General features: G+C 39.4%; 1 protein-coding gene across 3 annotated transcripts; it reads right to left on the minus strand.

Annotated features, from left to right (window-relative positions):
- Positions 1–123: 123 nt before the first annotated feature.
- On the minus strand, positions 124–15,858 carry LOC145444864 (uncharacterized). 3 transcript variants are annotated; one of them, XM_080322908.1, is made up of 21 exons: positions 14,826–15,858; positions 14,554–14,643; positions 12,796–12,900; positions 11,320–11,458; positions 10,810–10,936; positions 10,569–10,672; positions 10,439–10,509; positions 10,282–10,363; positions 9,563–9,682; positions 9,168–9,271; positions 8,982–9,104; positions 7,116–7,213; positions 7,007–7,056; positions 6,830–6,947; positions 6,653–6,770; positions 6,309–6,363; positions 5,506–5,849; positions 4,343–4,764; positions 3,974–4,093; positions 3,333–3,397; positions 124–2,174 (listed from the first exon to the last, which is right to left on the minus strand). In XM_080322908.1, exons 1-21 carry the CDS (start codon positions 14,925–14,927, stop codon positions 1,108–1,110), a joined length of 3,624 nt encoding a protein of 1,207 aa, XP_080179034.1. In that variant the 5' UTR covers positions 14,928–15,858; the 3' UTR covers positions 124–1,107. The 3 variants fall into 3 exon arrangements, with proteins under 3 accessions (XP_080179034.1, XP_080179033.1, XP_080179032.1); XM_080322907.1 differs by having other exon boundaries at positions 7,116–7,210; positions 10,282–10,366; XM_080322906.1 differs by having other exon boundaries at positions 10,282–10,366.
- Between the last annotated feature and the right edge of the window lie 434 nt (positions 15,859–16,292).

A 16,292-nucleotide genomic window follows, 5' to 3' on the forward strand; every position in this document is an offset into this window, starting at 1 on the left:
AATGACCATAGTAGTCGACAAACACCATGAATACCAAAAAAAAAAAAAAACTGTCCGAATATAAATAATATCCACTGCACAAAATCTCACTCACATCTTCGGATTGCCACAGTATTTAGTACATTGGTTCATCACAAGTTTTATTAATCCAGACGGTCACGGAAATTCATATAACTTGGCATACACCGAAATTCATCAAGTCACATCTGTCTACGAATAGACATGCATATTGTTACAAAAATATCATCTATCAAATATATTAACTATAAGTAATCTTGGTCGCAATTATCGATAAGGCACAGGGTATATATGTTCACTATTAATTCATAATTTTCTAGTAACAAGATCGGTTGACTACAGTAGTAATGACTTAACAAACAGAAACCAAACACACAACGGTCGCAAAATTACTGCACAGTAACATTGATTTTCTTAAGGCAACATGTTATCTCATAAGTTGAACAAAGTGTAAGTGTAACAAAGTAGATATCCAAGCCGCTGTGCAATGAAAATGAACTGACATACGTGGACGGGTCACAATATCGTGATATATATCGAGCAAAACTTTAGGAAAGAAATAGATGTGTGATCAAATGGAAAAATACTGAGGATTTTTATCAACAAATATTGTCATAGGTATCAACGAGTAGAACTTGGGTGTTGCATGACAAGTAGAGACACTGGGGCCATCAATCAAGTACTACATCCTCACTGAAGTACGAAGTATTCGTTTTTATCAACAAAATCTTGTCATAAGTATCAACCAGTAGCGCTCAAGTGCCGCTTGACAAATAAAGACATAGGAGCGAGCATTCGAGTACTATCCCCTCACTTAACTGCGAAATATTGAGGTTGTTTATCAACAAATCTTGTCGTAGGCATCAAGAACTCAAGTGTGCCTTTATGAACAGCTCTTTGCTGTAGGTATCAAAAAGTAGACCTTGGGTTTTGGTTGACAAATGGAGACACTGCAGTGATCAATTAAAGTACTGTACCTCTCATTGAGGTTTTTTATCAACAAATTTTGTCGTTGGCGTCAACGAGTAGAACTTGAAGTGTTGCTTCACAAATGGATACGCTGAAACGATAGCTCAAGCACGTTCCCGGTCACTGATCCTGGCTGGGATGGCCAGAATCGACACGCCATTCGATTTCCTTCAGCACACACTCCAAATGCCTCAAGTTATTGATCAAACAAGCCATCTCTTCTGTCGATGTCTGCTGCAAGAGCGGCACGTCGCTGCTGCTAGACGAAAACTTCGACTCTCCGGAAGCAGACTCCTCACACTTTTGACACCGGCAAGCCCGACCGCACGGACTCGCCAACGCAATCTTCACCTTCCCCTGTATCCTCAAAGCCATGTTGTTCAATTTCGTGGACAGAGACAGCGCGTTGGTCAACACCAGGCTGTCGAGAGGCTCCGGCGTCATAGCCCACGTCCGTCTGACCGGACGCGAAGCGCCCGAGATCGAATGTAATCTTCTGTGACCAAACGATGGTTCGTAGGTGTCTTCTGAAGTGTTCGATAAAGCCGAATGCGGCAGTAGCGAATTTAAACTGTCTGCTGGAGAAAAAGTATTGGGTCTCACCGGCCTACGACCGTATGGAGTGCTGGTAGCTAGGTACGATTCCGTATCTGTAGTTTCTTCAATCGGACTGGACAAGATCTCCAAATCTCGTATTAAATCATTCGAAACGCCTTCCAAAGTCGATTCAGAATCGTTCTCAAACCGACTGCTCTCCTCTTCAGACGATATCGACGCCACTTCGTAACTTAAATATTTACTTGATTCATTCCATCCTCGACTTTTGTTCTTCCCTTTCATATCCCGCGTTCGGTGATGGTGCGTTTTCAAATTTTCTCTCGCACGTTCCGCTATCGCAGCGCCCATGCTGATGTCTGTACGCGGCGAACGGAAAGGTATATAGGTGTCAGTGGATGATATGGTGGTGTCAATACTCTCTGTGAGTGTTTGGGATTGGTCGGTGCTTGTTAATTCAACGTTAGTAGATGATACCGATCTCTTCATTGGGTTGCGTCTTATTTTTTGACTGCTTGCGTCCGACTCTAGATCGACTCCGCTGGACTTTCTCCTGGCCGTCCACCTTGCCGGCGGTTTCGACAGTTCCTTGAGCCTTTGCAGGTGGTCGCTTTTGGATTTTTTCTTACGGTCTGCCAAGGCGGGCACATGGTTCAGGTGAATATAAATGCAAACACTTTGAAAAGTATATTCATATTGAAATAAACCTGAATATTTTCGGGTGACATCCGTCAGGGGTAATCGTCAGTGACCAGTAGAGAATGGAAAAGAACTTTACATATCAATAATCGTATTATCAATTACATCCTGTTGTTATGACAATTACATTAGTACAGAAATTGCTAATTAAATATGGGTAAAGGTATAGGGAGAGGTGGTCGGTACTTCCGCTTTCACCAGGTGCTCGAGTATGTATTTGCCTACTAGCACTACCTGCTCGAGCGATGTTTTCATGCAACTTCCACCCCAATTTCACATTTTTTTCAGCATAACTACTTTTTACGCTTAGGATTTTGTTAATGTCGGAAGCAGGGTTGTAATGACTTGACTCGAGTTAGGATTTTTTGTTGACTCAACTTGACTCGGCTCATTTTTTCAAATACGTAAAGTGAATAGTAAAGTTACCCCATTATTGGTATTTTGTCTATCAGTCCTGATACTTGGCCAGAAACTGTTAGGACTGAATAAAATTACTATATTATGAATGCGTGCCATTCTATATCACTCGGGCAGAGTTGAAAAAAGAGGGTTGAACTGGATTGCACTGAACAGTGAACGTGATGATTCGGACTCGAGTCAAAACAGTATGACTCGGACTGGACCCGCTACTAGCTGACTTCGACTCGGACTTGACTCGATGGTGAATTAGATTGACTTGTGACTCGGAACCTTGTGACTTGGTTACAACCCTGGGCCAAAGTAATGGATCCTAATGACTTTTTACATTCATGATTTTGTAAAGAAGATAGTAGTTTTGGGATATCTTTGCATTACTGCACTTATGATGAGTGAAAATGTCATAACAATTGGTTAAAACGGGTCGGGAATAATGGAATATATTTTCGAAGAATGCATCTGTTTGTAGTATCATTATGCATTGGCTGTGAAGATGCGCCCTACAATTTATAAGGTTGTCACCTCCAATTGACTGCTAAGGGTATGCAGCCCTGCTACGAAATCTACTTTTTGAAATAGTTTGGACATGTCTTGAAAATCGCAACTTCTACTGGTAATTCAACTGAAATCTACAGTACCAACAGTGACTACTTCTGAATAGCTGTGTAGCTTACCGGGTGTGCTACGTTCGATAGATATCCTCACGGTTTCTTGTTGGTTGTGTCCACCGCTGCGAGTTCTGTAATAGAACATCAGGCTGATAAGTTGGTTAAAAATGCACGGAACAGAGGTGAAAATATGTTGCTAGGTTATAAAAGATTTTTAATGTTATTACATGGGTGGGTAAGGGCAGTAATCGTAGTTTTGTTCGTTATATTCAACCGATTGTGTAGGCTGGAAGATGTGATTTTTTTTTCTGCGGGGGTCCGAAAACTAGTCCCAACGGGTCAAATATCAAAGCTAATTACGTCTGAAAAAGGTGCAAGGTTATCGTGAAGTCAATTGACAATTACATACGCGCTCCGTCAACAGCTTTGGCAGCACGCGAATATACATGCTGATATTTTGAAAGGTTCAACTACTGCTTTTTCATAACTCAAGTGCTTTTCGGACGCTCATATTCTGCTTTCACTTGAAGTATTTTTATACATATCTTGTAAATAGTTCCTTTTACTTGTAATCGGGCGTAACTTTACAGAGTTACTTTAACTGCTACCGGTACTCAAGAACCTGGTTTGACTGATCTAGAAGACTGTTTCTGGGCATAATGTATCACAACAATTACGAAGTAAGCATGCGTGAAAAACCACCGTACTTTGAGGATCGATCCGAAATCTCTTTGGCCCTGCTTTTACGCAGCATTGTCGCTCTGTTCAATCTCAAACCGGGAGACGTATCGTTCGGGGAAGAAGTTCCGCGCAACGAGTCTGTTTCCCTGAAATGCCGATCATTCAAAGGATGATTCGCAATAAAGCGATGGTCACCAGTGCATTCGGCACTTTACAGCCCCGAACATTAATACCAACATATCAAGTGCTGAGTGCCAAATTAATAAGTGCTGTGTATCACAATTCAACATCATATTCAGTGAAACATTGATTTTCGAATTTATTAACACTATATTAATGCATCACTTCCATGATTATAGTTATTACATTTCCAAAGCAACATAAGAAGAGCTCACTTTTCCGAATTCCCGTCAACATCTTTCGCCTTCCTCACTGTATTCTCCCGAGTCGTATCGAAAGACTTGCTCTTTTCGCGAGCATGCAAAGTCGCGGGGCGCTTTTTCTGCTCGGTATCGGCACGTTCGTCTTTCGACTTTGACAGCTTGCCTGCGTCCTTTTCAGATGAAGATTTCGAGCGCGCCGACTCCTCCATGACTTTCCTGGGGCTCGGACGGGGACGCGAAGACCCGCCGTCGGCCAGGCTGACGTTGCTCGTGGCGTCCAAACTCTTTTCGCAACTGTTTGAGGAGCTGGAGGACGACGAAGAGGTGGATTCCGAGGTGGATTTATGATTTGATTTCGCGGCGCTGTGTTGAGAGTTTGGTTTCGACGCGGGTTTGACCGATTTTAAAGAAGACTTGGAATCTTTGATGGAAGACTGGAAAAAAGAAGCGGGGATGGAGTTACAGAGGAACAGAATGATATACTGTAGACGAAAAATGTATCGTCGGTAGATCTGCGCAAAAATCGTATACCTAAGTGATTTGATTGTGTTTCGAGTATTAGGCTTATAGCCGAGTTAAGTATCGGCCCTTATGACTCCATAACAGTATGAAAATGTGAAAAGATCAAATAACTCGAGTCACAATGTTTTGATGACTCGACTTGTCTCGAGTCATTATTTGAAATGCGTAAAATGACTCGACTCGAGTCAATTTGTGTATCGACTTGACTTGTACTCGAGTCATTGTGCATCACTCGGACCAAGTCATATGACTCGAGACTAGGACGGCCAAGACAACCATTTCATTGCAACTTCCAAGAATAGAAAAGTTACCATATTATTGGTATTTCGTCTATCAGTCTGATACTTGGAAAATAGGGTCAGAAACTGTTAGGACTGAGGAAAATTACTATATTATGAATGCGAGCAATTCTATATCACTACAGCGTTGAAATAAGTGATTGATGTAAGTTGAACAGAAAACTGAACAGTGGACACAATGACTTGGACTTGACTCGGTGATGAATTGAAAACGACTCGACCTGACTTGAGACAAAACTGTAAAAGTAAGATTGACTTGTGACTCGAAACCTTGGTTACAACCCAGTGAATCTATTGAACAATCATGTCAGCCAATTGCTGTCTATATTTACACAGAGTGGGACATCGAATCACCTTTTTTTTATCGTCCCCTTCATCCGGCGGACCCACCACTGGCAGTTGATCGAAAGGCACTACGCCGCTCGGCCTATCCTTTGTGAAGCTGTCTGATCTCGAAAGCCTGCTCTTCCTGCTCGACTTTGCCGACATCGAGCTTTTCGGCAAGCTCACAGATTTTTTTGGCACCACGACTTCCTCGCCGTGGTCCCCTCGGCACCTTGCGTCGTCGTTGTTCACCTTTGGCGGCTGCTTTCCTTTCGTGCCGGACACCAATGCATCTTTTGCCGATTGCGATCCGGACAAAGCAGAGTGTTTGGAAGACTTCTTGCTGGGTGGCTTCCAGGCGGATGGCGCATGGTCTTAAAGCGGTGAATAAAACAGTGTTGCGGTGCACGCAGGCCAGGTACGTCTTACTACAAGTCGTTACCATAAAACTTTCGATCGATTAACAAAAATACAAATGTAGAAAAAGGAACATAAAAGCATACGGCATCGCACAAACTGAATCAGTAAGGTTCATTTCGGAGTTCAGACGGTAAGATCGTTGTTAAGTGTCGCAATGCAGCTGTATGACACTAAGTAGTTCTGCGAGTGTATGGCAAAAAGAGCACCAGCCAGTTACTAATCTCTTATTATATGTTTTAGGCCTGCAGTTAATACACACACCCGACTCATGCAACCAGATCATGTAAATACAGTGTACTTTTTCATCATTTCTTTTCAAATTAAAAACTGAAATTTTACAGTTCCTACGTATCAGCTGTGTCAATTCAAATTATTCAAATTTTTGTGTCACTATACCATATAAAAATATTCACCTCCTTTGTCTTTATCTTCGCTTTTCAATACTTTGCCGTCCGATAACTGTGAAGACTTAAAGAAGAAAGGCCCGTTAGAAAAAGGGCTTTTTCACAAACATGGGTCAATTATGTAATACAAAAATCACTAAATGGACAGCCTCAAGAAACGATGACATTGGGATATCAGAACGATTACCAGAATAGGCTTTATAAACCTTAGTAAAAACGTAACTGGTCCAACAACAAAGCTAATTCATAAGTAAGCATTACAAATAGCAAAAATATGTACAAAAATAATAGAAGGCCCTGCTATGCATCAACTTTGATTGACTACATGGTAATAAAACACAACTGATACTTACTTTTTTCGATTTACTGTTGGTCGAAATCTCCGATTTACTGATGATTGCTGGTTTATGTACCAAAGATGGTTCCGAATATTTTCGCGAATGGTTCGACCTTTCCGATGCCGCTTTGACACTGAAAATCGAAGATACCAGACATTACACTTCAGATTTTACGCTCATGTGAAAACACACCTCTTCTTGCTTTGAGAGTCTGACTGCTGTTGCTTATTTGTTGTCGGAATACTGGGTAGAGACCGTCGAACTTTCTTCCCCTGCGTGTCCACCGATCCCGTAGTCGATAGTGTTTTCTCTGAGTTTGATTGTATCATTTACAAACAAAATAATCACTAAAACTTTAATTCTACTCACTCCTCAAGTTGCTAGAATCTTCGAGCTTATCATACGATGGTGGTTTGCAGCTACAAACATTTGGATATTAAATATAAATGGTGACAATAAGAAGGTTGAACACACAAACCCGGGTGGGACGTCCACATCGCTGGGGGTCTTCTGGTGTTGCTGGACCCATTCCGATACCCAGCAAGAGCGAATTTGTTCTGGAGATGCTTCCTTCTGCTGCGGAAGTAAAACAGTGTAATTCCTGCCATTGCTAAAGTAGTAACAGGTAGTATCAATGTGACTACACATAGAAATGCTGATATTTCTAGTGACTGGTCAGAAATCTAGAACTAACAGAGAACAATATCATACTCCTTAGTCTTCCTGTGAGATATATTTATTACTGTTGAATGAAGTTTAATTTAAGATAGTCTCTCTTATATGTAAACACAAACAATTATATTAGATAGTATGGTACAGTACCCATAGGGTGGATAATACATTATGCAATTATGGTATCCAATTATCTTGCAAAGGACATCTAATTAACAGTGATGCCGGTTTGAATTGCAATAAAATGGTAATGGTAAACATTTGTGTTCAATAATTAGCAATCTATATAATGTAAAGACTAGATACATAATAACAGTACATTTAAACTCACTAGGAATTGGCAACTCAATATGAGATGAAATTAGTCAGCTATTCATACAGTTACAGTGAAGAATATGGCTTTGTAAACATTAATTTGGGCTAGTAAATAGAGAGCTAACATTATCATCATTCAACAGTCTAGTTATAGGATTAAGCCATTAAATCTAATTTGACACTTGCAACACAACACAGTGGTAGAACTTTAACAACACTCATAATAGACAACCTATCCATGAACAGCACAGGGCATTGTGCATCACATTAATATATTCCTTGCAAGGTGGATGCTCAAATGATAGCAAGTCCTGGGCTGAGACAACTTAAGTTACCATAGGACCCAACATGACACTTAGCGTGATCAGTATCAAACCAGATCAGAATTTATAGGCTATTCCATATTATTCATCAATAATAGAATTACACAAACTGTTATCTGCTTGTGCACAAATGCTGCTATGAGGTAGAAGGGGAATGAAAACAATTTAGAAATATGACATGCAATATTTAACATTATCAAATGAGCCTTTGAAGTCCAGAGAACGATTACAGCCAGGCAGAGATACATCACCCGCCCAATGACGTCATCACTCCTACAAATGTTTTAAGTGAGCTGCTATTCAGAACTGTTAGATTGATTTATGAGCACCAAAGTAATCCAACTCTCTGACTGGAAGTTCCTACTAGTTTCTTACTCCCCTGCAGCTTTATTGTAAACGAATGAAGTTTATCTGATATATATTTATGTTCCAGTTAAAATATGACAGAATTTGATAACTGCAGAAAATATCGGCTTTATCAGCAAACATTTGCTAAATCGGCAATATCGGCAGGGTCAAAATTCTAATTTGGTCGGCCTCTAGTTGTGATAATGTGTATTAGCACTAGAGTAGTGTTCATTCCGCCCTACAACTATGCACTTCGTCTTTTATACATATCGTTTACTTATATATTTTATTGCCTTTTATGTACAGCGCCCTAGTGTATGACATATTGTTATATTCGGCGCTCTATAAATTATTATATTATATTATTATTATTATTATTATAAAGAAAAATTATGAGAACCAAGTCACACCCGATGAAGTCAACAGGTAAATAGGCCTATATAACATTGCGGACCATGGATAAATGAAAATTTGAAATTATACCATAATCTAAGTAGAGATTTATATATTGCCCAGCTGAAATTATATATGAAGAGACTCTAGGAAGTGCAGAACTTCAGTTTACAATTGAATAAGATTTCATATTATTGAAATTATATACTAGAAAAGGTAGGCTACGATTACAAGTCAAAATAGCACAATTTGTTCTGCACAAATTTGGTCTTGTTACGCAGAAAGATCAGTACCTTTTGATCCAGGGGTAGGTGTAACGATGATGACAACGATGATGATGATGACGAGGAGGATGAGGAGGAGGAAGAAGAACTGGAACTCGACTTTTTCTTCTTCTCTTCAGTAACAACAGGCCGCTATACCAACGTCAAGTTAAGCATCCACGTAGTAACACATCACACGTATCGTTACAAAATCACCTTCTCGGTCGTTTCGCTTTTTCCGCTTTCGCTCGATATCGTGTAGGTGCCTTTGCTATTGACGCTGGCAGAATCGTCGACGCTTTTGCCTGATTTATCTTGACCTGATGAAAAAAGGCCTCGTAAACACACTAACCACCGCAATTATCATTATTATTATTTTATGAAAATTTCTGAGTCACTAGATGTTTTTAAGCGCATAATCAAAACAGTTTTATTTACTAGTACATTCTAACTGCTGTAGTGTTCCTTCTTTCCCAACAACTATGCACCCCGCCTGTTATAAATATCATTATGCTTTTTACATAACATTGCACTTGTGTACGCCATAGTGTGGGAACGATATACTGCTATATTCGGAGATCTACAAATTACTATAAAATTATTATCATTACCTGTACCGGACACTGTTCTCTGGGCTGATCTTGGCGAATAGTGGGGTGAATGCACGGAAGGTATTTGGTCCAAAGTCGCCACTGGGGTCCCTGGTCTTGGGGAGACAGACCCCCTGGAGTCTATACATGAAATATTTGTCACGCCAGGTTAAGATAAGGTGAACAGGAGTACAATATTACTAGAAAAAGAAAAAGCAAGAATACATACAAAGTTTGGGACTGCTTCAACGAGTTACAGCGCAGGGTGTGCAACCTGGGGCCAGGAAAGAACAATTAAAGAAACAAATCAAAGAAAAGCCAATTTTGAATTACGTGCCGCCCGCAAAATGGCCGTTCAATTCAGATCAGCCTGCTACATTTGAGCTAACCTTAAATCGGCTACGAAAAAGGCCTAAAAGCAACGTAGAAAGTGTGCGTACGTGATTTTGTACATGAATATTTTTAATACACTTTATATTGACATTCCCATTACTTAAATATGGCTTCAGGTTTTGATATATTTACGTAATGAATATATTATTAAAACGTATATTAATGTTTTGTTCCCCAAAAAGTCTATGAATATTTTTTTTAAATCACCATTACCAATTCTTAATGAAATGGAGGCCAAAGTCACTACATAGTTTCACTACGTTATAGATATCTGATCGGCTTGTCAAAAAGGTTAAATAAAACCGAATCACGGGACACCGTCACAAAAACCAGGAAATCATAACAACCTATTGAATTTCTCGACGTATTCACCACCGCCTTTTTTGGCGCGTTCACGGAAAACCATTCGTCAATCTCGGCATCTTTCGCCTTCTGAAACCAATCGAGGCAATAGTTAGGCACCGCAAAAATTCACACAACATTAACTAACAAGATATGGCGTACCTTGTCCGGATTTTCCGCGGGCAGATTCAATTTCTTGATGCGTTGCTCGATGCTGGGGGATAGCTTCACGTCTGGAACAATTATTTTAGAGCTAAAATGAACAGTTAGCTTGTAACAAAGGAATACGTACTGTTGTTATTGTTGGCGTATTTCTTTCTGCTTGTACTCTTGTCCTCCGGTTTTTGTACCATAAGAGGTTTGAGTTTGGGCATACCGTTTGAACTTTTATGTGAACTGCAAAAGCAAAATATTGTATAATAGTATGACAAAAATCAGTATTTCCAAGCAAATGTGCGATGTGTAGGACAATAATGGCCATGATTGAGAGATTGAGGAATTGGTACAACAAAAAGAATTGAAAACAAAAGAACCTTAAAGTGTCTTTCGATGCAGACCTCGAAATTACCGGAACAGGTTGCTGAACGATATCCTTGCTCTTTGCAGAATGCGAGGAGGACGCCTTTTTTGTCGAAGACTTTGAAGAATTCGTTTTTTTGTCTGTAATCACACAATCAATGCAAGGTTAAGCATATTGCTGTTGAATTGCAATAATTGCATGGCAGTCTCCTCGCTAATTAAAACTAAATAATAACTTGGTTCAAGACGTCAAATCTGTGACTAACATACATACGCACACACGACTGACATCAAACGCAAAATACCGCTGAGATTTTGCAGTGCAGCAGAGAGTATGTTACGTGTAACGTGCACCATGAACGTTCTGTATGGATACATGAAAATTACTGAATTTGTACCAAATTTGGATTTTACAGATTCAATCTGAATTAGGAGCATAGTGTTGGAATAAAAAGAAAAACTGTTCACATCACACATCCCTTTCACAGATGGAAGACAAAATGCATACATAGTATCCAGCATACCCGAAGTTTTTGATGAAGAAGAAGATGATGATGATGAAGATGAAGAGGAGGAAGATGAGGATGATGAAGAACTGGAAGAAGAATCCCGCGTTGACTTGGATTTGCTTTCTGAAGATCCGTTGCAAATTTTGACCACTTTCTGAAACACAAAATTTTTGTGAAGTGAATAGCCTACATTGTAAGCAGCAATTAGGGTTGGTGGCCCTATAATTATACTTATATCTAGACAGGCAACACAAGGCGACAAATATTACAGAAAATGGCACTTCAATTGTCAGTGTTGAGTGGCGAATCACACAGTGTAGAGCAGCGGGTCTCAATCTTTTGACCTTGCAGACCAGCAAAACTTCAAAACAAATGTTACGGACCGAGCGGCCTTGAATATTTACAAAAATGTATGCGACTAAAAAGTAAATATTGACGACTCCATTTAATGCCGCCTTTTTTTATATTAGACGCCTTATAGGTGGCCCTCACGTTAAAACCGCAACTTGATTTTGATTGATAAGATTCTCTGAAAGAAATGCGACTGTTGTTGGCTACCCGCTAATATATATATATATATAGGTCTAGCTCTGTCTGCATTCAGACTAAGAGCACCATCACCGAGGTGATGGAAATATCCATCGAAAAAGGACACAGCAATAAAGATTTCAAATATAAATTAAATTTCGCGTGAAAGTGCTGCTTTCGAAAATGTCCTGATGTCGGTATCGTTCCGATTAAGGACATTGTTCATCAGCGTTGCAGACGGTCTTCCTTTCTTGGTTCTCCTTTCATCTTCAAAGGTTATCGACTTCACGACACTATCATTAGGTTTCCGAATTATGTGGGCAAGAAATTTAGCTTGTTGGTGATCAATAAAGGATGAGAGATCTTCAGTGCGACAGATTTTATGAAGACTTTTATTACTAATTTTGAAGGCGTGGCCGGTTCCCTTTCGAGTGTAGCCTCCATAGGCTACCACCAAATGTCTCTAAATTGTGCAGCCGAAAATTAATGAATTTTGTCTTATAAGTCTTCTTAGCATTCACATATAACTATCGCCTTAAACAGGGCTTCTTGTAGGCTACTGTTGATCACAATAACACAATTGCAGCATTGTGACGTACGCTAAGTACAAAGTAAACCACAAAGTCTATATTACGACAACATGCAGAAAAATATTGTTCCAAATTTTTATATCAATTTAAAATTTGATGTTTCTTTTCTCTAATTAATGTACAAGTGTCCAAATTTGTACATGTTTAAATTAACATATCAAACTCCAAAATATTTGGCGGACCGGCAGGAAAGTTGAAAGAAAGGATCGGTGGTTGATTACCACTGATGTAGAGCAGGCCTACAAGGTCCCATGAGATGTATTGCCATTGAAGTCTTTTTCATTCCCAGATAGTAGGGAAATAACAATTGATAGGTGTTGGTATCAATATACTTGGTATCCATTTAATGGATAGTAGTACTCTAGTGGCCTACCCTTGTGACTGTGAACTCTTTTTCTTCAGCTCCAAACCGTAATGAGTCTCCATGTTTGAGGGTGATGTATACTTGTCCCGGTAATGAGATATTATTCAGATACGTCTGAAAAATACAATCATGTTGGATAACTCAAAAATTAAACGGTCTTAGTGAAGGCAGTTGGAATACTGGGGATGGGAAAAAGCTGTAAGTTAATTGGGCGAGGACCACCATTTTTCCTCTCCATTCACACATAGATTGCTAAGTGACTAGCGAGAAAACCGTTGATACCACAGTTACAAGCACTACTAGCGGTTAAGGTTCGAACCAATGACCTACCTATCCAGCAGGCTATACCGACTTCAATCTGCTCTCCGCATAATCATAATATTGAAAACGTGAAAACTTTCAAATAACTTGGGTGTATCATTCACTATAACGAAACGAATGTGGGAATATTCGAAACCAACAATAGGATCAGCTCGGCTCACGCAGCTTTCTAAACCTATAAATACCTGCTTCAAAAATTCAGAATTTGTATTCGTACAAAAATAAAAATTTTGAAGTCGACAATTTTTGCGAAATATGGTAGGCCTATATGGAGGCTACACTCGTGACGGAACAGATCACGCCTTCAAAATTAGTAATCAGAATTTTCATGAAATCTGTCGCACGGAAGAACTCTCATCATTCATTGATCACCAACAAGCTAAATTTCTTCCACACATAATTCCAAAACCTAATGACAATGTCGTGGAGTCAATAACCTTTGAAGGTAGAAGGAGAACGAAAAAGGAAAACCCTCTGCAACGCTGATAAACAATGTCCTTAATCGGAACGACACCGACATCAGGACATTCTCAAAAGTAGCACTTTCAAATTCAATTCCTAATTCCTAATTGAAATCTTTGGCACCGTACTCTCTTTTGTTGATGGATACTTCCATCACCTTGATGATGGTGCTCTTAGTCTGAACGATGAAAGACCTAGACCTACATATATATATATATATTCAGTTCTAGATATCCCTGGCCGAAGCTGTATCACGATCTCGCTCCTCAATGCAACTGGATCTAATTTGCTTTGAGTATGCTACCGTTGTCAGATTGGATCTAGTTATAAGGTGAGGAGAATTTCGTGTATTTAGGGATCCCAAGTACCTACATCAACCATAATATGTGACAATGCAGCACATGTTTTTAACTGTCAAAAATCACCTGTTTTGAAGAAAACACAACTATCTCCCAACTCATATTAATTTAATCCTATGTTTGATGAACATTAATTCATTAACTTGAATGATCTAATCTGTATTCCTCAGGTTTCTCGCACAACTAGAAACATTATTCATTTCATCCTTACAATGATTTAGTAATTGAAAACGCTTGGTGAGGTTGTTATTATCATACACACTTGAATCGATATAGAAGAGCAATGAAATGCATTAAAGGTATGCACAATATGCAGAAAGAATGGTATGGTGAAGGGCATGAAAATAAAGTTAATAGATTTGTAGAAACATGCTACATGGAACTTAAGAGCAAGAGTGCAAGTTTTTATGTAATTTGTAATGATAAATAATACAATCCATTCAGAGTTATTCAACCCAATTTAATATATTGATATTATATTGTATCCGTTCATATTCAGTTACAACTTAAATATAAACAAAAGACATCAAATCGGCCCTTGTTCAATGATATGGTTAACAACAGTGTTTACAGCCGATAATGTTTGTTGAAAATTGGGGGAACACAGTCACTTTATGGAACTTACTCCGTTCTCACTCCCTAAATCCTTGATCTTGAAGGAATTTGAGGCTTCATCATAACGCAGCATCGCATGTTGTTTGTCGATAGACTTCGACTGAAAGCAATAAGAGTTATATAAATTTTTCAAAAGGAATTACAACTACCTAGTTTACTAACGGCAATATGTATGAATAAAAATGGTATTCAGTATTAAGCTTAGGATATTGCAGCGCAATGATACGAACAGGACACGGGGAAAACTTTATATGCATTGAACAAAAACACTGAGGCTCTCACCTTCAATAGAAGTTCACATCCTTCCCGGCCGATAAACGACATTTGCTGTGGTAAGCCATGTTTTTTACGCCCTGATATCAGATACCACCTCACCTCCGCCATCACTTAAGTGAGATTATTCCAATAACGTTATACCAAGCGCCATACCCATCACGGAGACTAGTACGATTTGAGCAACTGAACTGACTTGCTGATTGTAAATTGACACTGTCAACTCAAGCGGAACATACGGAGATAATCCACCAACGTCTGTGACTTCTGTCATAGCATCGTATCTAGTCAGTTAAAGTACATGCTGCATTAAATTGTAATATATAGGATATGTATAATATTTGATCGGTACAGTGACAAGAGACTTGGTGGGCATTTGCCTATTCTACGCGTTTCTGGCAGAATTAACCAGCACTGAAATCCGATAGTAAACAACAACGGAGCGTCGCTTCGTAGTCATAACGACGTTCTGCTTCACTTATTACAAACTTACCTCGCGAATGGATCTATTCCGTTCAATCGGTATCACACACAATTGCTGCTGTTTGTACTAATTGGTCCCAGGTATGGCATCAAAATATGATTCAGCGAACTAAATCCGTACTGAACTAGCCCTCAACCCCTGCTCGCTTCACCCAAACCCGATTCTCGCTCAAAGTTCATTCGTTCATTAATTGAGAAAATGGGAGGGTGTTGTGTTTACTTCGTGACAAAAAGAGTAAGAATATACAAAGAGTAACGTGGTTACCAATACTCAGCCAGGCTTAACCGGTGTGATTGGGACTCATCAAGTAACGGCCTGAATGTTTTTTTAGGAAGGACGGGTGGGCTTGGACAAAAATATTTTCCGAAGGGACTAAATGAGAAGCAGAAACGATTGTGACGGGCTGGGTCACACTGTCGACAAATAACAAAACAAGAGTATTCAACATTCTGCGATTCAGCAAGACAAACATGACTTGAAACTATAAGTTGACAATTTCCGATGATCAAAAACGTGAAGGCATGTCATTATAAAGTGATCAGAGGAATCCCAAAGTAACAACGAGAGAGAGAGAGAGAGTCTTTATTTTTCATCAAACCAAAATACATAACACTCGGCAGTGGTGGTGGTACAGAAAATATGCATGCACAGTATTCGGTATTAGATAGGAATGATCGATAAGACCGTGAGGGTCATCTAGTCTGATCACACCAGCATCAAACAGGTACACTTGACTCTAAACAGTCTGGCTGTAAAAGAAGTTACAGTAGTTAAAAAAATAAAATAGAAGAAAAATTAAACGATGGTAGCAAATGATCAATGAAGCAATGTCTGGGCGAGGTAGGGCAACAGTGTTAGTGTAACGATAAGAGGTGATCAAGTAGGGCTTTTTTGAATCTATCATAAGGCAATTCACGGATATGTGGTGGTAATGCATTCCAAATGATAGGTCCCGAGTAGTCGATAGATCTCTTAGTTAGGTTGCTATTGGG

This window comes from Botryllus schlosseri, chromosome 8, assembly GCF_051294905.1.
Source record: "Botryllus schlosseri isolate E-star chromosome 8, Bs_hap1, whole genome shotgun sequence".
NCBI lineage: Eukaryota > Metazoa > Chordata > Ascidiacea > Stolidobranchia > Styelidae > Botryllus > Botryllus schlosseri.